The sequence below is a fragment of the Chiloscyllium punctatum genome, chromosome 31, assembly GCF_047496795.1.
Source record: "Chiloscyllium punctatum isolate Juve2018m chromosome 31, sChiPun1.3, whole genome shotgun sequence".
NCBI lineage: Eukaryota > Metazoa > Chordata > Chondrichthyes > Orectolobiformes > Hemiscylliidae > Chiloscyllium > Chiloscyllium punctatum.
Window position 1 is genome coordinate 74857713 of NC_092769.1, and position 24748 is coordinate 74882460.

Sequence of the window (24748 nt, forward strand, 5' to 3'; positions counted from 1 at the left end):
GCTATAAATGCCCCAGCACTGACCCCATCAGGGCTGCCCACATACTGTGAATTAGTGAAATAGCAATCGACAGGGAGGGTGGTTCCCTCTCGTGGGAGAGGCTAGAACGAGGGGGAACAGTTTCAAAGGAAGGTGTCTCGCTCTGAAGACAGAGATGGGGAGAATTTATTTTCCGTCTCTGACGGTCACGAAAGTGTGGAAGCCCCTTCCTCTGGGTCACTGAATCCTTTTAAGATCAATAGGTTCTCAACTGATGATGAGTTAACAGGAATCAGCAGATGTGTGGTGTTGAGGCTAGTTTTATTGACTGTGACCCTCTTGGAACGGCCCCTTCTTCGTCAACGGGGAACTTTTTTTTGTCAGTTCCTGATTAACTTTGATGAACTTTAACTTCTGGCCTCAAGAAGTGCCTCCTTCCTTCAGACGAACGTGGGCGATAGACAGTGTGGGGTCAGGATCTGGGATCAGGCCTGGGGCCTGGTAATGGGCAGCCATTTTCCGAATGCAACATTCTCCTAATGTCCCCCCTCCCTCCCTCCCTCCCTCGGGCTATAGAGTCATAGAGATGGACAAAACGGAAACAGACTCTTTGGTCCAGTTTGTTCACGCCAACTGAATATCCTAAATTCATCTACAGAGGAGCCTCGAATATCCAGCATTCGATTATCCAAATTTCGGATTATCCGAACATGATCACAAAGTCCTGATGCTTGGCTAAACTGTAATTTAGCATTTGATTATTCAGACAAAATATTCCCTGTCCATGTCGTTTGGATAATCGAGGTTCCTCTGTAGTCCCACCTGCCAGCACCCGGCCCATATCCCTCTAAACCCTTCCTATTCATATACCCATCCAAATGCCTCTTAAATGTTGCAATTGTACCAGCCTCCACCCCATCCTCTGGCAGCTCATTCCATACACGTACCACCCTCTGCATGAAAAAGATGTCCCTCTTAAATCTTGCCCTTCTGACCTTAAACCTATGCCCTTTAGTTCTGGACTCCCCCACCCCAGGGTAAAGACCTTGTCTATTTATCCTATCCATGCCCCTCATGATTTTGTAAACCTCTATAAGGTCACCCCTCAGCCTCCGACGCTCCAGGGAAAACAGTCCCAGCCTGTTCAGCCTCTCCCTGTCGCTCAAACCCTCAAAGCTTGGGAACTTTTCCAGATTCTCTTTAATCTGTGGCCTTCTGGTAACCACCCATTCTGCTGCTTGATCCAGCAGTCCCCTTTCAGATTCTCGATTCAGTCTCCCTTCTGAACCATAAGTGACAGCCACTGCCTGTCAATTAATAAAAACAAATACAAACTCTGTTCTCTACTGTTTGTGTAACAGTTTCAGAATTCCTTACTGCACTAACTTGTTTCCAGGCTACACTCTCCTTGGTTGTCTGGTGACACAGCGTGTTACAGTTAAACCTTTTTGAGGGCCGAGTCTTCCAGACTAGGTCTGTTCAGCGCAGGCCTGTGGGAATCCTGATGCCAAGGTTTGCAAAGTGCAACCTTTTTTTAATCTTCGGTTATGGGCGTTACCTAATGAGCCCAGCAACGTATCGCCCATCCCTCATTGCCCCTAGAGAAGGTGGTCTGAGCAGACTACAGCCTGGAGGTGCTCTGGCCTGTATGGTGCAGATAGAACCGCCCATACTAACTGTCTAATTAATAAGACTTGCATTAAAAGAAAATAATGAAAAAAATTCTTCCCTGTCATTATGAGACTGCTGAATGGACCTCTCTAACTTCAAATGATGTTGATCTGTCTTTGAGGATCTCCAGTGTGTGTGTAACCTATCTGCCTCACTCTGTCTAAACACCCAAACATATTCTTGTTTGCTTTGATCTGCTCACAAAACACTGCTTTGCACTGTACTCAGGTACACACGACTACAATAAATCCAGTCAAATTAACAGCCATTAAGAAGAAAACTCTGATCCTTAACCAGTATGGTGACAATTCCAACAAAGCTTTATCTCCTTTGGGAGTTTTGGACCCCATACCCATGGTGTTGTATGGTTAGAATGGACTCCCACTGTACTACCTCCAGGACTGAGCACATCCCCTCCAGGTGAGGACCAGCGAACTGTTTATAAATATTCAGAATCATTTTGTTTTAACTTGTCCATAGGAGGTGGGTGTTGCTGGTGAGACTGACCTTTGTTCACAGATATAGAGAGGCAGGGAGGGAATGCCGGAGTTAAAGGTGTAAGAGGACAGAGGTTGGGGATTAACGATCGACAGATCATGACTTGAACCTTCCTTCATGGATTTAGTCAAAGACCTGCAACTACTCTAGAGAAACTCCAGAGGTTGGCAGAAGTCAGCGTGACACTGTCCAAGGTTAGCACTCAGTGGCAGAAGCATTTTTAACAGCACTGTCCGACAGAGCGGCACTCCCTCAGCACTGACCCCACTCCCTCAGCACTGACCCTCCAACAGAGCCTGCTCCCTCAGCACTGACTCTCCGACAGTGCCCACTCCCTCAGCACTGACCCTCCAACAGAGCCTGCTCCCTCAGCACTGACTCTCCGACAGTGCCTGCTCCCTCAGCACTGACACTCCGAAAGTGCCCGCTCCCTTCGTGCTGACCCTCTGACAGTGCCTGCACTCTCAGTGCCGACCCTCCGACAGTGCGACACTCCCTCAACGCTGACTCTCCGACAGTGCGGCACTCCCTCAGTGCTGACCCTCCGACAGTGCGGCACTCCCTCAGTGCTGACCCTCCGACAGTGCGGCACTCCTTCAGCACTGACTCTCCGACAGTGCGGCACTCCCTCAACGCTGACCCTCCGACAGTGCGGCACTCCCTCAACGCTGACCCTCCGACAGTGCGGCACTCCCTCAGCACTGACCCTCCGACAGTGCCGCACTCCCTCAGTGCTGACCCTCCGACAGTGCGGCACTCCCTCAGTGCTGACCCTCCGACAGTGCCGCACTCCCTCAGTGCTGACCCTCCGACAGTGCGGCACTCCCTCAGCGCTGACCCTCCGACAGTGTGGCACTCCCTCAGCGCTGACCCTCCGACAGTGTGGCACTCCCTCAGCGCTGACCCTCTGACAGAGCAGCCGACCCTCAGTACTAAAGGTAAAGTCACTTTTTTCTACTGGACTCTAGGGCTGCTCTGTTACTCGAGAGAAAATGGTGGTTTAACTGGTGATGGTTTAACCAGAGGGTCACTGTGCCTCAGATGAAGGGGGAGCCCTTTATGGTAACATCAGCCTGAGTGAGCACTGAACCCATGCTGTTGGCACCATCGTGCGTGACAAACTGAGCTCTCTCTTCTAACCTCACCCACTACCCAGTGTTCTATCACCAACTGTCAGCCTGGCGTATGGGGCCTCGGACCCACAACTAACAAAGGGGAGTCAATTTCCTACTTGGGACCTGGGCATCCTTGGCACTGCTGCCCTGGGGAAGGTGGTGAGAACCTCTGCAGTCTCGATGCTGTACAGACCCCAGTGCAGAGCCTTGAGGGAGGGAGTTGCGGGATTCTGACCCAGTGACACTGAAGGAACGGCCGGTATATTTCCAAGTCGGGATGGTGAGGGGCTCAGAGGGGAACCTGCTGAGGGTGGCCTTGTCTCGCTGACTGAGGATTGTTTATAAACTGCTCTTGTTTCTCCTGCAGGTCGAGTGAATGGAACAGTGTGGACTCCTCGGACTGCAGCTCGATGAGAATAAAGCTGGAGGACGGTGAGTTCTGGTGAGTACAATTGGCAGAGGATGGGGTTACCCGATCAGTTCCCAACTCGGCCCTGAGTTATCATGGCTCCTGCTGCCCTGTCTGTCCCCCCATCAAACACTTCCCCAGGACAGGGACAGATACAGAGTAAAGCTCCTGTTACACTGTCCCTCCCATCAAACACTTCCCCAGGACAGGGACAGATACAGAGTAAAGCTCCCTCTACGCTGTCCCTCCCATCAAATACTCCCAGGACAGGGACAGCACGGGGTTAGATACAGAGTAAAGCTCCCTCTACACTGTCCCCCCCCATCAAACACTCCCAGGACAGGGACAGCACGGGGTTAGATACAGAGTAAAGCTCCCTCTACACTGTCCCCTCCATCAAACACTCCCAGGACAGGGACAGCACGGGGTTAGATACAGAGTAAAGCCCCTGTTAAACTGTCCCCCCGTCTAACACTCCCAGGACAGAGACAGATACAGAGTAAAGCTTCCTCTTCAATGTCCCCCCCCCATCAAACACTCCCAGATCAGGGACAGCACAGGGTTAGATACAGAGTAAAACTCCCCCTACGCTGTCCCACCCTTCCAGGGCAGGGACAGCACTGGTTTAGGTCTAACTCTGCTTGGAGGAAAGAGTTAGATTAGATTAGATTACTTCGTGTGGAAACAGGCCCTTCGGCCCAACAAGTCCACACCAACCCGCCGAAGCGCAACCCACCCAGACCCATTCCCCAACATTTATCCCTTCACCTAACACTACGGGTAATTTAGCATGGCCAATCCACCCTGACCTGCACATTTTTGGATTGTGGGAGGAAACCGGAGCACCCAGAGGAAACCTACGCAGACATGGGGAGAATGTGCAAACTCCACACAGTTAGTCGCCTGAGGCAGGAATTGAACCCGGGTCTCTGGTGCTGTGAGGCAGCAGTGCTAACCATTGTGCCACCGTGCCGCCCATGAGTTGTGAGAGAGGTGGGTCTGATGGGCCTTTTACTTGGCCACCCTTGTACAGATCACCCAACACCTCGGGAGGGAGCTGGCTGGTCCTGGTTCAGTGCCTGGACCTCCGTCGCTCTGCGGGACCCCCCTCTGGCACATGTGCAGGAGCTTTTGTGAGAGTGTAGCTGGGGCCTGTGCTCAGTTTGGACATCACTGGCTGTTGCGTGTTTGCGATGAGGGACTCTGAGGGTGGATTGTGGAGGTTCGGGGCCTGTCCTCCAATTGGAGATTAAGCCCACAGACTCCGGAGGTTAGATTAATACGAGGTGATGGTATCAGAGAGTTGGGTAGTGGAGATGTCCAAAGCAGGTGCCAAGGACTGGGATGTCTTACACTGAAGCATCGGAGGCTGAGGGGGGTTTATAAAATCAAGAGGGGTTACAGATAGGGTTATCGGTAAGTATCTTCTCTCCAGATTTCAAAACTAGGGCACACATTGTTAAACCGAGAGGAAAAAGATTTTAAAAAAGACATGAGGGCCAACTTTTCTTACACAGAGAGTGGAATGAACTTTCTGAGGGCATGATAGATGTGGGCACTGTTACAATGTTTAAAAAGCATTTGGATAAGGACATGGATAGGAAAGGGTTTGGAGGGATATGGGCCAGGAGCAGGCAGGTGGGACTGGATTAGTTTGGGATGATGGGCAGCAGGGAGTGGTTGGGCCGAAGGGTCTGTTTCCGTGCTCTCTGACTGAGGGTCACAGGGAGCTGGGATAAGTGAGGCGAAGTCTTTCTCTCTGAGCATTAGGAATCTGTGGATCAGTCACCAAGTGTGTGCAAGGCCGGGATCTGTAGCGTCAGGGGATTGAGGGATGATCCGCCGATGCCCAGTCGAGTGGTGGTGGTGGTTCTTGAGGGAATGAAAAGCCTCCCATATTAACCTTTTCCACATGTTCTCCCCCCCCCCCCCCCCCCCCCCCAACCTCTACAGGATGTCCTTTGGTGACTTCCTCAGAGAATTCAACCGCTTGGAAATTTGCAACCTGACGCCGGATACTCTGAAATCGGAAACGATCTGCAATTGGAGCACCTCTCTGTACGAGGGCTCCTGGAGGCGTGGGAGCACCGCTGGAGGCTGCCGGAATTATCCAGGTATCTCCGGAGATCGGCGACTCCCTGCCAACAGACCCACCTGTCTCGGAGGCCCGGCGCTACCCACCCTGACCCCGTTTACTCGCTTCCCTGCTCGCCATCCCCTCGAACTCCCCATTCCCAGACGCGGGATCCGCTGCCTGGAGAGCATTCACCCAGCCTCTCCCAAACCCGATTGGGAAAACCGTCCCGATCCTCAAATGGGACCTCAGCCTCTACACCTGTCTTGTGGACCTTGTTGGAAGCCCTTGCTGAGCTGCTTTCCGGAACATTCCGCTTTGGTTTCAGTTTCTCCGGCAGAATTCAACTTTTCCTGTCCCTTGTTTTCTGAGCCCCTCAGGTTTAATGTTCCATCAAAGACCCTGTGTACGGGACACAGAGAGAAACTGGGACTGAGGCCTGCATCTCCTTGGGCCTACTCAGCTTCCATTTTCCTGCCCGTTCCCCGAGAGACGGAAAATGTATCTAATCCCAGCCCAGAATATATTTAACGATGGACCCCGTGAGAAAATTCTCGGAAATTCTCTACCGCATGACTGAAGAAATGACCCTCCCCCTCATCCTGAGACTGTATCACCCTCACACCCATGTTCTAGATGCTCCAGAGCAGGGGCAAACACTCTCTCTGCCTCCACCTTTTCGGAGCCCCGTCAGAATCCCGTCTGCCTCAGTGTGATCACCGTCCATTCCCCTAAACTCCAGGGAATATCAGCCTCTCCTGGGGGCCTTCTCTCTCTCCGGCCTTCTTACATCGAATCCCTCCACAACTGCTGACAGTGCGTGTCCACCTCACCTCTTCCACCCGCTCCTCATTTTAAACGTTTCTGGCGCACGGCCCCCAAACGTTTGCCGTTTCTGTCTGACCCCGGCCTGGTTCGGCTGGTTCTTAAAGCGGATCCTGACTGGATCAGCTAGCTGGATGAAACTGGATCCCTTCCCTACGGTCGATTAGTTTTCCTACAGTGTGGAAACAGGCCCTTCGGCCCAACAAGTCCACACCGACCCTCCAAAGAGTAACCCACCCAGACCCATTTCCTTACTCTATATTAAAATCTAGCACTATGGGCAATTCCCCATGGTCAATCCACCCTGACCTGCACATCTTTGGACTGTGGGAAGAAACTGGAGCACCCGGAGGAAACCCACACAGTGCTGGGGAGAAGGTGCAAACTCTACACAGACAGTCGTTGAGGTGGGAATTGAACCCGGGTCCCTGGCACTGGTTGGCAGTGCTAACCACTGAGCCGCCCATTCTTGACTTGATTCTTGGGTTGGCTGTTCTCAAAAGCGACGAGTGTGTGGTGCAGTCTGAACCCATTCCGCGCTGGTTCTGACAGCTCCTGACATCACTCTGCCCTCTACGTTGTACCCCACCCTTGGCAAGGTCTCTGACAAACTGCACATAAGAGAGAGAGAGAGAGACAGATCGATTGATCGAGCGAGATTGATTGATCGATCTATGGTCTTTGGTGCTCCTTGTACTGTACGTCCCATGGGATGTGGGTGTGCAGATTAGGCGCAGTTTTCGTTCCTCATCCCTAGGCCAACACAGTGGCTCTCCAGACCTACTTCACAGTCGGCCACAGTCAGGCTGTGGGGTCTGGAGTCACGTGTAGGCCCCGACTGAGTAATGGTGGCCAATTGCCTTCGAACTGGCCCAGCTTCTCCACCTCACCGTTCATAAAGAAATTTGCTCACTCGCACCCGGGACGGTCCAAATCAATCTCCCTCCCCAGCTTCTCGGGGACTCTCCCATCCTTCCCAAAGGGATGGGGGCCAGACTACAGTACTGTCGCTGAGGGTGACCCAGAACTGTATTAACCGTTCAGTGAAACATTCACCCCCCTCCCTCTGCAGCTCTCTGCTGCTCCGGGACTCTGTCTCTCTATTCACCTCCTCAACACGAATTCCAAATCGATGGGAAGGATTAGGCCCAGGATCTGAGCTTTATGAAGGATGTTGTTGTATCTGGAATACAAGGCATCCCTGGAGTGCCTTCTCTTCAATCGAACATAATCCATGATGGAAACGGTACTGTGTCTGTGAGCTCAGTATTGATTGTTCCTCACTGGGAGAACACTCTCTCTGTGGTCTTTCGACTTGGAAGGCGTTACCGTTTCTCACTCGGTCATTCCTCCGGGAGCTTTCAGAATCCATTAGCTTTAATTAATCCACTCCCAGTGTCCCCGGGCTGTCAGTGCCAATCTGAAATGTTCTTTTCTCACTCGTCTTGTGTGGACTGGTTGTGACCCTTCATTCAACACCCCTCCCTGCCATCTCTGCCAACACCCCTCCCCAATAGCCCCTCCCCTCACCTTCATAGTATGTCCCCAATACCCCTTGCCGAGCCCCAAACCTCCCCCATCTCTGCCTACTCCCCTCCTCCATCCTCCTCCATCTTTGTTCTCCACTCCCCTCCCACCCTGATCCATGTTCAGGACCCCTCCCCTCCCCGTGCTGAGGGTTACCTGGAGTTGGAGGGGTTGGGGGGGGGGAATGCAGAAGGGGTTTCCCTTTTACTGACGGCAGCGGCTGCTGTTGTTGTTGTTGTTCCCCTCGCCCACCCCCAGCCACGTTCTGGATAAACCCCCAGTTTAAGATTGAACTGAAGGAAGAGGATGACGACCGGGTGGGAATGGAACCCGGCTGCAGCTTCCTGGTCGCCCTGATGCAGAAAGATCGTCGCAAACTCCGCACCGCGGGCAGGGATATGGAGACCATCGGCTTTGCCATCTATGAGGTGGGCACAGGGCAGTGTTGGCGGTGAGCAGCGGGGTGACTCCCATTGGGAGGGAGGGGGTGAGGTGGGTGAAGGATTGCTGGGCTCTGGGGCGGGGGGAGTCTCAGAGCCGATGACAGATTGCTCATCCTTAGATTTTTTATCTCTCTCGCTGTCTCTCTCTCTCTCTCTCTCTCTCTCACACACACCCCCCTGAAGGTTGGGGAGTGGCGGCCGGAGGCATCACAGCTCAGCTCCTTGCTTGACCCTGCTTCCTTCCTCACCACAGACCCCCACCTCATCACCACCTCAGGGACCAGTGGATGGGGCGGGGGAGCTGCTGTAAGAGTGTGACTGGGATTGGAGTGGGGGGGGGGGGGGGGGGGGGGGATGTCGATGAGGGATAGGGCTGGAGTATAATCGAGAGGTACGTGGTTCCAGTGTGAACAGCAGCGAGGTCACAGAGGGGCCGACTGGTCTGGTCCCCAGGGGTTGATGCGCACACACTCTCTCTCTCTCTCTCTCTCTCTCTCACACAAACACACACACGTACATATACGCACATATACATACACACATACATATATGCACACACACACTTACATGCGCATACGCACACACATAAACGCATGCACACACACACATACATATACACACACCACTTCCTGGGAAGGGTCAGGTTTCTCCAGACCCGCTGAATTCTGGGCGAGGGTCTGGGAGATACGTGAGGCCAGGATATCTGCACAGCCGAACCGTGCTGTCGCTCTGACAGGTTCCTGCGCACAGCAGGATCCTGTAGGTCTCTCTCTCTCTCTCTACCCCTCCACCTCCCCCTCCTTCTCCTGCTTCATCCTGCTCTGATTTCCAGCCTTTCTGTTTTCTCTGCAGGTCCCCCCTGAGGTAAGTCATCCTGTCTGTCTGTGGATCACCGGTCAGAGCAGGTAACAATCGCCGAAAATATTGTCTTGTGGTGGCGGGACAGGGTAGGGGTGGGCACTGAGTCCGGGAGACGGGGTGGGAGTGGGCAGTGAGTCCGGGGGGTTGGGTGGGAGTGGGCACCGAGTGCGGGGGACGGGGTGGGAGTGGGCACCGAGTGCGGGGGACGGGGTGGGAGTGGGCACCGAGTCCGGGGGGGCGGGGTGGGAGTGGGCACCGAGTCCGGGGGGGTTCGGGGTGGGAGTGGGCACTGAGTCCGGGAGACGGGGTGGGAGTGGGCAGTGAGTCCGGGGGGTTGGGTGGGAGTGGGCACCGAGTGCGGGGGACGGGGTGGGAGTGGGCACCGAGTGCGGGGGACGGGGTGGGAGTGGGCACCGAGTCCGGGGGGGCGGGGTGGGAGTGGGCACCGAGTCCGGGGGGGTTCGGGGTGGGAGTGGGCACCGAGTCCGGGGGGCGGGGTGGGAGTGGGCACCGAGTCCGGGGGGCCGGGTGGGAGTGGGCACCGAGTCCGGGGGGCGGGGTGGGAGTGGGCACCGAGTCCGGGGGGCGGGGTGGGAGTGGGCACCAAGTCCGGGGGGGTTCGGGGTGGGAGTGGGCACCGAGTCCGGGGGGGTTCGGGGTGGGAGTGGGCACCGAGTCCGGGGGGCGGGGTGGGAGTGGGCACCGAGTCCGGGGGGGGGGGGCGGGGTGGGAGTGGGCACCGAGTCCGGGGGACAGGTTCAGTGTGAGCGAAGGGGTCAACGGTTAATAGCGATCCAGGAATTTTAAAAGTGGAATGGAAATTGCGCCTCCTCCTGTTCGTTCTGAGTGTTGTATCACCAGGCACTCCTTAACATCCAGCTATTCAGCTGTGGGGTGCATCACAGTAGGATGTGTTCCGGTGTCCACTTTCTGATCTCCCGGTTTTCCCGTTGAAGGGTGGGATCTGTGGATTTGAGTGGGGAGTGGGAACATTCCCAAACTCGGTTGCATTTGCTGGGAGGTACGCCCTGAAGGGTGGGTTTGAGAGGTTGCAGTAAGAGTGACGCTGGGAGCTGTTAGCCTGGGTAAGTCTCCCGCTGTGTTTCTCCCCCCCCCCCCCCCCGCTGTGTTGCAGTACGCCGGACGCTCAGCTGTTCACCTGAAGCGAGATTTTTTCCTGACACACGGCTCGCAAGCTCGTTCCGAAATGTTCATCAACCTCCGGGAAGTCAGTACCCGCTTCAAGCTGCCTGCCGGAGAGTACATCATCGTCCCCTCGACCTTTGAACCCAACAAAGAGGCCGACTTCTGCCTGAGGGTGTTCTCTGAGAAGCGCTCACACTCTGAGTAAGTTCACACTTGGCAGATTGCGCTGGTGTCATCATTGGGCTCCAGGGTCAGCCTGATATCCCACGGGCACGGGTTCCGATTTGAATCTAACTTTGATTCAGAATTCTAGAATCGAGAGCTAGTCTCCGCGATGGGGACCACGGATCTCCGAAGCTGTCTTTGCTTTTTATTCATTCCTGGGATGTGTGCGTCGCTGGCTAGGCCCAGCATTTATTGTCCATCCCTAATTACCCAGTGGGCAGTGAAGAGTCAACCCCATCGCTTGTGGGTCTGGAGTCACATGTAGGCCAGACCGAGTACCAGACGGCGGTTTCCTGTCCTGAAGGATATTAGTGACCCAGATGGGTTCCTCGAACAATTGACAATCAATTGATGGTCATTGTTAGACCCTTAAGTCCAGATTTGTTTGGGAACTGCCGTGGTGAGGTTTGAGCCCAGGTCCCCTGAATACTACCAGGATCTCTCTCTGGATTAACAGGCCATGGACAATACTTGGAGCCATTGCTTTGTCTGGTTCCCTCATGTCCTTTCTGGGGAAGGAAGCTGATGACCCTCCCCAGCCTGGCCCATACACCCCAGCGCCTTCAGGACTGGCTGAGCCAGAAACTCAGTGTGAGGACCAGTTCGGGACAGCTCCTCAATGGGCCTCACCGGTTACGCCCACATTTCGGAAAATATAAATGGCGGCAAGTCTGGGGGGGGTAAAGCCTCACGTGGGGCCCTGAGGTATTTACCTGTGTGACTGAGGGCTGTTTCTGTTTCTGTGTTGTATACAGGGAACTCGATGATGAAATCAGTGCTGACCTCGGACAGGAGGTAAGATATCAGATGTCGAAAGACTGGGACTACAGACCATTTTGCTTGTTTTATTTTGTTCTGTTCTCTAGAATCTGAGACAGGAGGATGTCAGAACAGGGCAATGGAACACAGTGTCTGACACTGCACACCACACAGCTTAGGGTTAGATACAGAGTAAAGCTCCCTCAACACTGTCCCCCAATCAAACACCCTCAGGTAAGGGACAGCACGGGGTTAGATACGGAGTAAAGCTTCCTCTACACTGACACCCCCATCAAACCCTCCCAAGACAGGGACAGCATGGGGTTAGATACAGGGTAAAGCTTTCTCTACACTGCCCCCCCCCATCAAACCCTCCCAGGACAGGGACAGCACGGAGTTAGATACATAGTAAAGCTCCCTCTACACTGTTCCCCCCCCCCCCCCATCAAACCCTCCCAGGACAGGGACAGCACGGGGTTAGATACAGAGTAAAGCCTCCTCTACACTGTCCCCCAATCAAACACCCCCGGGACAGGGCCAGCATGGGGTTAGATACGGAGTAAAGCTCCCTCTACACTGTCCCCCCCATCAAACCCTCCCAGGACAGGGACAGCACGGGGTTAGACCTCTACATTGAGGGACCATCAACAGGACAGCATGGATTGGGAGCAGGGAGATGGGGGAGTCTGGGAGAGAGGGCAGAGTGGTGGCGAGTGGGGATGGGGATTGTTGATGGTGAACTGGGTTGGTTGGAGCGTGTGAGCCCTGTGTGACAATGTTGTTGTGACTGCAACAGGAGGAAGTCCCTGAACACGCAATTGATGAAAAATTCAAGAGTCTCTTCAGGCAGTTGGCTGGAGAGGTGAGTGTGTGAAGTGTGAGGGTGTCAGCTGGTCTGTATTATAAAAACTACCTGCATTGATACAGTGCCATTCATGTTCAGACAAACGTCACAAGTGCAATTATCAAACACAATTACAGAGATAGGGAGGGGGTGTAGGAGCTGGAGGGGGTTACAGAGATAGGGAGGGGGTGTAGGGGCTGGAGGGGGGTTACAGAGATAGGGAGGGGGTGTAGGGGCTGGAGGGGGGTTACAGAGATAGGGAGGGGGTGTAGGGGCTGGAGGGGGTTACAGAGATAGGGAGGGGGTGTAGGGGCTGGAGGGGGTTACAGAGATAGGGAGGGGGTGTAGGGGCTGGAGGGGGGTTACAGAGATAGGGAGGGGGTGCAGGGGCTGGAGGGGGTTACAGAGATAGGGAGGGGGTGTAGGGGCTGGAGGGGGTTACAGAGATAGGGAGGGGGTGTAGGGGCTGGAGGGGGTGACAGAGATAGGGAGGGGGTGTAGGGACTGGAGGGGGTTACAGAGATAGGGAGGGGGTGTAGGGGCTGGAGGGGGTTACAGAGATAGGGAGGGGGTGTAGGGGCTGGAGGGGGGTTACAGAGATAGGGAGGGGGTGTAGGGACTGGAGGGGGTTACAGAGATAGGGAGGGGGTGTAGGAGCTGGAGGGGGTTACAGAGATAGGGAGGGGGTGTAGGGGCTGGAGGGGGTGACAGAGATAGGGAGGGGGTGTAGGGACTGGAGGGGGTTACAGAGATAGGGAGGGGGTGTAGGGGCTGGAGGGGGTTACAGAGATAGGGAGGGGGTGTAGGGGCTGGAGGGGGGTTACAGTGATAGGGAGGGGGTGTAGGGACTGGAGGGGGTTACAGAGATAGGGAGGGGTGTAGGGGCTGGAGGGGGTTACAGAGATAGGGAGGGGGTGTAGGGGATGGAGGGGGTTACAGAGATAGGGAGTGTAGGGGCTGGAGGGGGTTACAGAGATAGGGAGGGGGTGTAGGGGCTGGAGGGGGTTACAGAGATAGGGAGGGGGTGTAGGGGCTGGAGGGGGGTTACAGTGATAGGGAGGGGGTGTAGGGACTGGAGGGGGTTACAGAGATAGGGAGGGGTGTAGGGGCTGGAGGGGGTTACAGAGATAGGGAGGGGGTGTAGGGGATGGAGGGGGTTACAGAGATAGGGAGTGTAGGGGCTGGAGGGGGTTACAGAGATAGGGAGGGGGTGTAGGGGATGGAGGGGGTTACAGAGATAGGGAGGGGGTGTAGGGGCTGGAGGGGGTTACAGAGATAGGGAGGGGGTGTAGGGGATGGAGGGGGTTACAGAGATAGGGAGGGGGTGTAGGAGCTGGAGGGGGTTACAGAGATAGGGAGGGGGTGTAGGGGCTGGAGGGGGTGTAGGGGATGGAGGGGGTTACAGAGATAGGGAGGGGGTGTACGGGTGAAGGGGGTTACAGAGATAGGGAGGGGGTGTACGGGTGGAGGGGGTTACAGAGATAGGGAGGGGGCGTAGGAGCTGGAGGGGGGTTACAGAGATAGGGAGGGGGTGTTGGGGCCGGAGGGGGTGACAGAGATAGGGAGGGGGCGTAGGAGCTGGAGGGGGTTACAGAGATAGGGAGGGGGTGTAGGGGCTGGAGGGGGTTACAGAGATAGGGAGGGGGTGTAGGGGCTGGAGGGGGTTACAGAGATAGGGAGGGGGTGTAGGGGCTGTAGGGGGATACAGAGATAGGGAGGGGGTGTAGGGGCTGGAGGGGGTTACAGAGATAGGGAGGGGGTGTAGGGGCTGGAGGGGGGTTACAGAGATAGGGAGGGGTTTGGGAGTCCTTTGTAATTGATCCTGTTAAGAAATCAATGGGAAGTGGTGGTGATATTGTTATCCGGATGGATTTTCCTCCTCATCTGTCTGGTCCAGATTGAAGGAATGTTCCCTTTCTTGTCTTCTACAGGACATGCAGATCACAGTGACTGAGCTCCAGACAATCCTTAACCGTGTGGTAGGAAAACGTAAGCAGTCCCGGTGCTCCGCGGTCTCTCCGTTTGCCCAGTCTCGGTTACTCCCCCTTGCCTCTAACCGAGCTCTCTCTCTCGTGTCTTACCTCTAGACCAAGACCTGAAGACCGATGGTTTTAGTCTGGATTCCTGTCGATGTATGATCAATCTCATGGATGTATCCTCTCGAGAGCAGTATGTCACACGTAGGAAATCTGAGTTCCGAGCTGGTCAGGGCCTGCCATCCCCCTGCCCCCTCTAGGTGTAGGCATCGAGAGATGGTGGCATCAGGTTGTGTTTGGGATCTGGAGGAGTGGGCTCCCGGGATGTGGACGTGGGAAAACCGGCATCAACTCTCATATCGGGTCGGGGAACAGTTGCCATCTTTGCGATATGTTAGCGCCCGGTTCATTCCGTGGTTTTCCTTAAATGTTGCCACCAGCGAGACGGGAACGCCAGGCTGGGTCTGACCGAGTTCAACGTGTTGTGGAACAAGATTCGCAAGTGGCTGGTGAGTGATCATTTTCAGGTCCATCTCCTCCTCCTGCAGCTGGGGTTCAGGGATTAAGCTTCAGATTTCCCTTTGTAAACCGCTCTGCCCTCTCTCTGATTCTATCTCCTCTTGTCCTTACCCTTTCTGTTGCTCTGAGGTGCTGGTCCCTTTGACTGACTTTTTAAAAATTTGTTCCTGGGGTGTGGGGGTTGCTGGCTTTATTGCCCGTCCCTAGTTGCCCCCTTGAGGAGGTGGGGGTGAGCTGCCTTCTTGACCCCCTGCAGTCCGTGTGCTGTGGGTAGACCCACAGTGTCCCTTAGGGAGGGAATCCCAGGATTCTGACCCAGCCAGACTGAGGGAACGGCGAGATATTTCCAAGTCAGGATGGTGAAGGGCTCGGAGGGGAACTTGCAGGGGGTGGTGTTCCCATGTATCTGCTGCCCCTTGTCCTTCTGGATGGAAGTGGCCGTGGGTTGGGAACGTGCTGCCTGAGGATCTTTGGGGAGTTTCTGCAGTGTATCTTGTAGCTGGGACACACTGCTGCTACTGAGCGTCGGGGATTGGGGGGAGTGGGGTTGTGGTGCCAATCAACCCTGGATGGACAGTACTGCCCTTCCTTGGCTTGATGACGTATGTTGGACTTGTCTTACCAACATGACATCAAGACCCTCTCAGCTGGCTGGAGAACGGTGGCACAGTGGCATAGTGGTTAGCACTGCTGCCTCACAGCACCAGGGTCCCAGGTTCGATTCCGGTCTCGGGTGACTGACTGTGTGGAGTTTGCACATTCTCCTCCCCGGGTCTGTGTGGGTTTCCTCCGGGTGCTCCAGTTTCCTCCCACAGTCCAAAGATGTGTAGGTTTGGGTGAATTGGCCATGCTGAATTGCCCATAGTGTTAGGTGCTTTAGTCAGAGGGACATGGGTCTGGGTGGGTTACTCTTCGGAGAGTTGGTGTGGACTTGTTGGGCCGAACGGCCTGTTTCCACACTGTAGGGAATCTAATCTAACAGTCTCGGTCTCGCTCTGCTTCCCCCCGCCACACCGGATCAATATCCACCCCTCAACTCAGTCCAACATTGCCAAGGATCTGGGCCAATCTCACATTGTGTGTGGGATCTTGCTGTGCACACATTGGCTGCCACGTTTCCTAAATGACAATGGTGCCTGCACTTCAAAAAGGTGCTGCTCCGTCTCTAATGTGGTTGGGGGAGGAGGGGACGGGATCCCTGAACAGCGCTAGGTGAATGCAGTCTGTCCTCCGAGGAAGGCCCCATCTCTCCTCCCTCCCTCTCTCTCTCTCTTCCTGTCATGTCTAAGAGCTGCTAATAGTGGACCCAGCGCTGAGCTCAGTCTGGGACTATTTCCTGGGCCATTCACGGTGATGTGGATCTGTCTCTGCAGGGAGTTTTCCGACAGTTTGATCTGGATAAATCCGGCAGCATGAACGCCTACGAGATGAGGCTAGCATTGGAGTCTGCAGGTACGGCGTCGCGCGCATACACACGCCACGAGCTTCCGACAGGCCAAGCCGCATCACTGCCAGCTTGGAGTCACGTGTAGATCCACAGCCTGGAAACACAAGGACGTCTCCGTGTGGGAGAACAGGGATGAGGCAAAATCTCTCCTCTTGGGGAGGGTGGAAGGATGAATCTGTAGAATTCTTCCGCCGCGGAGAGAGGAGTCGTGGACTATATTCGAGGCTGAGGACAGGGAGAAGGCAGCAGAATGGGGTTGGGAAACTCATCAAATGGTGGAGCAGACTGGATGGGCTGAATGGCCTGATTCGGCTAGAGTATCTTATGGACGGCATGTTTCCTTCCCAGTAAACCAGGAGGGTTTTTATAGTAATAAAAACAGAAATTGCTGGAAAAGCTCAGCAGGTCTGGCAGCATCTGTGGAGAGAAATCAGAGTTAACCTTTCAGGTTGAGTGACCCTTCCTCTGAGGTATTTATTACTATAAAAACCCTCCTGGTTTACTGGGAAGGAAACATGCCGTCCATAAGATACTCTAGCCGAATCAGGCCATTCAGCCCATCCAGTCTGCTCTGCCATTTGATGAGTTTTTCCAGCAATTTCTGTTATTTTTGTCCGATTTACAGCATGCGCTGTTCTTTCAGGTTTTGTTTAGCAATTGGTGAGAGGGTCATGAAGATCTAGTGGCATGGGAGTTTAAAAAAAATCATTTATAATTGTCCAGAAGGCAGTCAAGAGTCAACCACATCGCTGGTGGGTCTGGAGTCACATGTAGGCCCAGATCAGGTAAAGATGGGAGATTTTCCGTTTCGGAGATTTTCCATTTCCCATTAGTGAAGCAGATGGTTATTTTTTTCTGACAGTCGCAAACATTAGACTCTTAATTCCAGATTTTTATTGAATACAAATGCCACCGTATGCTGTTGCAGGATCCAAACCCGGGACCCAGGACGTCACCAGGGTCTCTAGGTTAATAAGCTAATGATAAGACCCCTTAGGCCAAGACCTTCACAGTTCAGGAATCCAGAACCGGAGGTTAATGTCCTGGGCACATTGGAATCCCATCATGGCAGGTGGGGGAAATGTGAATTCGATTCAATGCAAAATGATCTGGAATGAAAAAGCTTTAGTGTAAAAATCAGACAGCGGAACCATTGCTGAATGTTGTACAAACACATCTGGTTCACAAACCTTCTTTGGGGAAGGAAATCTGCCGACCTACACATGACTCCAGGCCTGAGGCAATGTGGGTGACTCTAAACTGCATTCAGGGTGACTAGGGATGGGCAATAAATATCAGTCTAGCTGGTGAGGCCCACATCCCCAAACAAATCTTTTAAAAGTCTAGCTTTCATAGAGTCGTAGACATGTACAGCACGGAAACAGACCCTTCGGTCCAACCTGTCCATGCCGACCAGATATCCCAACCCAATCTAGTCCCACCTGCCAGCACCTGGCCTATATCCCTCCAAACCCTTCCTATTCATATACCCATCCAAATGCCTTTTAAATGTTGTAATTGTACCAGCCTCCACCTCTTCCTCTGGCAGCTCATGCCATACACGTACCACCCTCTGTGCGAAAAAGTTGCCCCTTAGGTCCCTTTTATATCTTTCCCCTCTCACCCTAAACCTGTGCCCCTCTAGTTCTGGACTCCCCGACCCCAGGGAAAAGATTTTGTCTATTTATCCTATCCATGCCCCTCATGATTTTGTAAACCTCTATAAGGTCACCCCTCAGCCTCCGACACTCCAGGGAAATAGCCCCAGCCTGTTCAGCCTCTCCCTGTAGCTCAAACCCACCAACCTTTGCAATGTGTTGTAAATCTTTTCTGAACTCCTTTATGCTTAACAACAACTTCCTGTAGGAAGGAGAGCAGAATTGCACACAGTATTCCAAAAATGGCCTAACCAATGTCCTGTACAGCCGCGACATGACCTCCCAACTCCTGAACTCAATACTCTGACCAATAAAGGAAAGCATACCAAATGCCTTCTTCACTATCCTATCTCCCTGAGACTGTACTTTCAAGGAGCTATGAACCTGCACTCCAAGGTCTCTTTGTTCGGCCACACTCCCTAGGATCTTTAATACCAGATTTTATTAATGGACAGAAAGTTCCACCAAGATGGGATATGATCTTGTTCTTGGAGTATTAACGTGGATTTCTAGCCCAGTAACACTGCCAGCATCTCCTCTGCAAGGTGAGGGTCCAGTAGAGGTCTTGACAAGGCCTGGTGTACTCATTGCCTGGGCCTCTAGGCGTGTGTTAGCCTCAAAATAGACTGGCAGCTCCAGACTAACACACCATTGACAGGCCCAGCCCATCCTCACCCACGCTCCCCTGCATTTCAGACAGTGGATAAAACTTGGGGGTTTAATCTTGCGCCTTAAATGTGTCCCCGCGTCCTCCCCATCTCCCTGCAAAACCAGCCCCAGGAGAAGTAAACCCTGGGGACTTGCTGCTCATTTGCCTTATTTGGTTGGCTGTGCAGTAATGCCAATGTGTTGTGTATAGGCTGCTTTGAGAGCTCTCCGAGGGCTTTGATGAGGTGCCGTACAAATGCAGATCCTTTCTTGCACATTCCAGTTGCTTATGGGGCCTCCATTCAAAATCCGATTTGGCCCCTGAACTTCCCTCCGCTCATGAATCGGAAGCAGGAGCCTGTTCCAGTTTCCAACAAGTCAGTGGCTGATGTGATGAGTTTTGAACCTGGAATCTGGTCTGCCTGTTTTTGAGCTTTGAAGAGATTAATCACCTCTGGGATCTGCCTTTCTACAAAACAGTCACCACCCAGAAAGGGAAGCTCATTGAGGGGTGATTCCCAGAGGCATGACAGGTTCTCTGTCAGGAGTCACCCTGCAGAGTGCACAGCTAGGCTTTGGGCCTGATTGGGCAGGGGCTTCGGGAGAGCTGCGGCAAAAAGTAAAATCTCAGGCAACACCCCCACCCCCCTCCTCCCCGAGCTCCGGTTTAGTGATGTCCGTGTGTCTGACTCCACTCTCTCTCCCCTTTGCAGGGTTTAAACTGAACAATCACATGCACAATCTGCTCATCACACGCTACGCGGAGCCTGACCTGTCTGTCAACTTTGATAACTTCATCTGCTGTTTAATCCGCTTGGAGAGCATGTACAGTGAGTGCCCCCTAACCTCCATTTCACATGTGCTGATTTGTATTGAATTGAATTTATTGTCACGTGTACCGAGGCACAGTGAAACACTTTGTCTTGCGAGCAATAGTAAATAATAGGTAAACAGCGGCAAAAACAAAAACACAGGGACAGGCGAATGGTAAGAGTTTGAGAGTCCATTCAGTATTCTAACAACAGTCGGGTAGAAACTGTTATGAAACCAGCTGGTGCCTGTGTTCAGGCTTCTGTACCTTCTCCCCAATGGTAGAGGTTGTAGATAAACATTGTCAGGGTGGGATGAATCTTTGAGAAGGCTGGTGGCCTTTCCCTGACAGTGGGCCTGGGAGATGGATTCTAGAGATGGGAGGTTGGCCTTTGTGATTGTCTGGGCCGAGTTCACCACTCTCTGTAACTGTCTCCGATCTTGAATGGTACAGTTCCATACCAGGTTGTGATACATCCAGACAGAATGCTCTCGATGGCGCACCTATAAAAGTTGGCAAGGGTATTCGCCGTCATGCCAAATTTCCTCAGCTGCCTGGGGAAGGAGAGACGTTGGGCCTTTGTAACAGTCCGTCCACATCAAGAGTCCAAGAAACCTTGTTATGGATGACCACTCCCAGGAGCTTGACACTCTGCACTCGTTCCTCCTCTGTGCTGTTAATGTGTAGGGGGGGGGACATGAGTAACATCCGGAATTGTTACCTGTATCCGCCAGGGGGGGTCTCCTGCTTGAGCTTTTGCCTTTATGCCGGGAGAAGAACCATGGCATTGTGGTCAGAGTTCCCGAAATGAGGGCGGGGGGAAGGAGTGATGTAGCAGTGGTCTAAATTGTTCACACCCCTAGTGGGGCAGGTAATGTTCTGGTGGTACTTGGGCAACACCTACCTTAGATTGGCTTGATTGAAGTCTCCAGTTCCAATAAACAGAGCCTCGGGTGTTAGTGGTGGGGTATAGCACATCCAGAGCTTGTGGTGGTATGTACACAGCGGTAACTTCCCGTGGTAGGGAGAAGAGGCGGCATTTGATGGTGAGGACTTCATTGCACCACAAGTTGATTTTAAAAAGCAAACCCCTCCACCCTTTGTCTTACCCACAGACACAGTACAGTCCAAACGATGGATAAAGATACCATCAGCCTGAAGTGCGCGCTGGGGAATGGATGGGTTGAGCCCAGTTTCTGTGGTGCAGAGTGTGCAGGAGTCCCACAGCTCACACTGGAAGCTGAGCCGTGATCTGAGTTTGTCCATCTTGTTGTCCAGAGATTGTACATTTGCTCAGAGTAAGCTAGGCACGGGGGGCTCTTGAAACCATGTAGTCTCAGTCTAACTAGCAGGCCGGCACCCTAACCCCACTTCCTCACAGGTTTCTTACATTTGAGTGGTCCGGTGGTCTGGTGACTGCTTCCAGTTCAGTGATCCTTCCGAGGACCTTGTGGAGCAGGAAGGTTGCAGTTGGGTGTATTTTTGCGGAGGGTCTGTTTATGACCCAGTGCAGCAGGTAATTTACCGTGTGCGGAGAGATTGTGCTTAGGACCCAGTGGAGAAGGTAGGTTTCTGCTTGTGTTCTGAGTTGTCCAGTTAGTTCCTGGTTTCGGTTGCCAGCGACTCGCTGCCACAGGTTCAGCCACATTTCTTTTTAGTTCAGAAGCGTTTGGGCTGGTCTCCAGGTACGTTCTGATGGATTTCATGTCAGACGGGTGTCTTATTGGGCCGGGAGCATTTGTGAGTGTGTGTGTACCTTTTTGTCTGTCTGCACCAGTCTGACTTTGTGCCTGTCTGTCTTTTGTGTGTGTGTGTGTGTGTGTGTGTGTGTTGATGAGAACCAGAACAGTGAGATTGTGACAAATCACTGTGCTGCTGTCTCACTGCAGGATCCTTTGTGATGCTGGATACAGACCGAGATGGTATTGTCACTTTTGATGTGTATCAGGTCAGTACTGAGATTTGTACTCCCTCATCCCTGCCCAGAATAGTTACCCTTGCAATCAGTCAAAGCTTCAAAATAAAAATCATAGCATGATGGAATTCCCTACAGTGTGGGAGTGGGCCATTCGGCCCATCAAGTCTGCACTGACCCTCTGAAGACAATCCCAGAGCCATACCTGTACCATGTATCCCTGCGTTTCACATGGCCGATTCACCTGGCTTGCACATCTTCGGACTATGGAAGAGAGCACAGGGAGACACTGGGAGAATGGGCAAACTCCACACAGACAGTCGCCGAAGGGTGGAATCGAACCTGGGTCCCTGGTGCCCTGAGGCAGCAATGCTAACCACTGAGCCACCGTGCCGTCATGGTTAAAGCATGCAGTACCTTTAACTCAGCCAAAACGTGGTCACCATTAACCCCTGAACCCTGCATCGGTGACGCCACCTCAGAAATACCTTGCGGGCTGGGGGAGGGTGGGGGTGTTCTGAGCCAGTCCAGCCTCTAAACCTGATCTTTCTGTTGTTCCCACAGTGGCTGATGCTGACCATGTTTACTTGAGAACGATGCTGTGAAGTCTTGCCTCCTGCTGCTACGCCCCACACGCGTGCTTCCCACACCAAGTGCCTTCCACTGCTTAGACAGTGGACACTGGCCTTGTCCCGTGTCTTGCGAACGTCCCTCGCATCCCTCCCCCACCAGCAAACACCCCTCCCAGCTGCAGCTACATTTTATCTTGGATTCGGAGCTAGGTTTCCGGGTGCTGTTTTATGACTGTGTACGTGTCTGTGTTTTTTTTTAATTATTATTTCCGAAGGGCTGCCAAACCTTTTACAGGAAACTCAAATAAAACGTATCGACAGAATTAAAAATGCAAAGCTCACGTGGACACTTGTCGCAGGTCTCTTCGGTACGAGGGACGTTGAGCCTGTCTCCATCTCTCTGTCGCCCAGTGTACAATGCTGCAGATAGGGTCCTCTGGTCTTAAACACACCTATCTGTTAGCAGCTTCCAACACCGAGGGGTGGGGGGGGGGGTGGGGGGGAAGGGATCCAACCCTGGGCAGAAACTGGGGACAAAGTACTAGAGTCCACGAGGATTGAAGTCTGAAAATGTGAAATTGTTCAATTTGGCAGGAAGAGGATATGATCTAAATGGGGAGGGGGTTACAGAGCTCAGACATGTCGAGGGATCTGGGGGTGCTATTGCCTGAACCTCACATTTTGAGAATGCAGGTACAACGAGCAATGAGGAAGGTTCACAGAGTCTTCTCATTTATTGTGAGGGGAGTTGAATATAATTTTTTTCCACAGTGAGTGGTTCATGTGTGGAATGAACTGTCCAGAGGGAAGTGGTGTGCGCGGACCAGAACATCTGCGTTCGTGTCCCACTTACTCCAGAAATGTCTTCCAACATGCCTGAACAGATTGGTTAAGAAAAATCTGGAAAACTCCAGGCAAGTGTTGGATAATGGAACTAGAGAACTCACGCACGACGGCAAAAATGAGGACTGCTGATGCTGGAAATCCGAGTCTAGATTAGAGTGGTGCTGGAAAAGCACAGCAGGTCAGGCAGCATCCAAGGAGCAGGAAAATCGACGTTTCGGGCAAAAGCCCTTCATCAGGAATTTTTCCTCGGATGCTGCCTGACCTGCTGTGCTTTTTCAGCACCACTCTAACCTAGACTCTACTTATGCATGATGACCAGTAGGGATAAAATGAACCAAAGGGCTTGCTGTAAAACTCTCTGAATCACTCAGGAACAAAACTGATAAGCAAAACTGCCCCATTTGCGTGCCTAACAATGTCCGTGTCCAATGACAGACAGAGCAAAGTAATCAACAACTGACTGGTCAGATTGAAACTCTGCAGTGCTGTCACATCCAGTCGTGAATGGTGGTGGATAATGAGACAACTCACTGGAGGAGGGGGCTGGGCAAATATCCCCATCCTCAACGATGGAGGAGCCCAGCACATTGTTGCAAAGATAAGGCTGAAACATTGGCAGGAATCTTCAGCTCGCAGTGGGGAGTGGATGATCCATCTTCCAGAGGTCCCCAGCATCACAGATACCAGTCTTCAGCCAATTCAATTCACTTCATGTGATGCCAAGATATGGTTGGAGACACCAGATATTGCAAACCCTTCCAACACTGTGTTAAAAGTACTGAGGACAGTTACAACACTTGCATCGACCCAATAATGTGGAAAATTGCCCAGGTATGTCCTGGACATAAAAAGCAGGACAAATCCAACCTGGCCAGTTCCCACCCCATCAGTCTACTCTCTCATATTAACGTTCTGGAAAGTGTCATCAGTAATGCTATCAAGCAGCCCCTGCTCAGCGACGCCCAGTTTGGGTTCCCCCAGGGCCCCTCAGCTCCTGACCTCATTACAGCCTTGGGTCAAACATGGATAAAAGAGCTGAAATCCAGAGGGGATCGGAGAGTGACAGCCCTTGACATCAAGGCTGCATTTGATCAAGTGTGGCATTGAGGAGCCCTAGCAAAACTGGAATCCATGGGTATCAGGGGGCCAACTCTCTGCTGGTTGGATTTACACCTGGTAGATAGGAGGATGGTTGTGGCTGTTGGAGGGTCAGTCATCTCAGCTCCAGGACATCTCTGCAGGAGTTCCTCAGGGTAGTGTCCTAGGCCCAACCATCTTCAGCTGCTTCATCAATGACCTTCCCTCCATCACAAGGTCAGAGGTGGGATTGTTCATTGATGATTGCACAGTGTTCAGTGCTATTCATGGCTCCTCAGCCACTGAAGCAGTCTGTGTTCAAATACAAGAAGATCTGGACAATATCCAAGCTTGGGTTAATAAGTGGCAAGTGGCATTGCCTGGCATTTGTGTGGTATCAATGACCATCTCCAATAAGATGATCTAACCATTGCCTCTTAACATCCACTGTTGTTACAACTATTGAACACCCCTCCCTCCCCACAACTGACCAGCAACTGAACTGGACTAACCACATAAACATAGTTTTTGAATGTAGGTTTGCTCACTGAGCTGAAAGGTTCATTTCCAGATGTTTCATTACCTTACTAGGTAACATCTTCAGTGGACCTCAGGCGAAGCAATGCTGAAAATTCCTGTTTTATATTTATGTTTGGGTTTCTTTGGGTTGGTGATGTCACTTCCTGTTCCTTTTCTCAGGGGGTGGTAGATGGTACATAAACATAATGGCTACAAGAGCAGGTCAGAGACTGAGAATACGTCAGTAAGTACCTCCCTCCCCCCCTCTGTCCCTCCCTTCCCCCCTCCCTCCCTTCCCCCACCAACACTCAGTAGCAGCAGCATTTATCAATGCGCTGCAGAAACTCACCAAAGATCCTCAGGCAGCACCTTCCAAACCCATGG

General features: G+C 52.9%; 1 protein-coding gene across 1 annotated transcript in view; it reads left to right on the forward strand.

Annotated features, from left to right (window-relative positions):
* The window catches only part of LOC140457111 (calpain-1 catalytic subunit), a 59141-nt gene extending 36883 nt beyond the window's left edge, over positions 1 to 22258 (forward strand). Inside the window, exons 9-22 of the mRNA XM_072551121.1 lie at positions 3631 to 3705; positions 5626 to 5786; positions 8357 to 8526; positions 9394 to 9405; positions 10538 to 10749; positions 11529 to 11568; positions 12329 to 12394; positions 14308 to 14365; positions 14464 to 14528; positions 14793 to 14861; positions 16245 to 16323; positions 19338 to 19454; positions 21325 to 21383; positions 21915 to 22258. Of these exons, the coding sequence (XP_072407222.1) occupies positions 3631 to 3705; positions 5626 to 5786; positions 8357 to 8526; positions 9394 to 9405; positions 10538 to 10749; positions 11529 to 11568; positions 12329 to 12394; positions 14308 to 14365; positions 14464 to 14528; positions 14793 to 14861; positions 16245 to 16323; positions 19338 to 19454; positions 21325 to 21383; positions 21915 to 21941 (1210 nt within the window). The 3' untranslated portion in view covers positions 21942 to 22258. The remainder of the gene's footprint in view (positions 1 to 3630; positions 3706 to 5625; positions 5787 to 8356; positions 8527 to 9393; positions 9406 to 10537; positions 10750 to 11528; positions 11569 to 12328; positions 12395 to 14307; positions 14366 to 14463; positions 14529 to 14792; positions 14862 to 16244; positions 16324 to 19337; positions 19455 to 21324; positions 21384 to 21914) is intronic.
* Positions 22259 to 24748: the final 2490 nt, after the last annotated feature.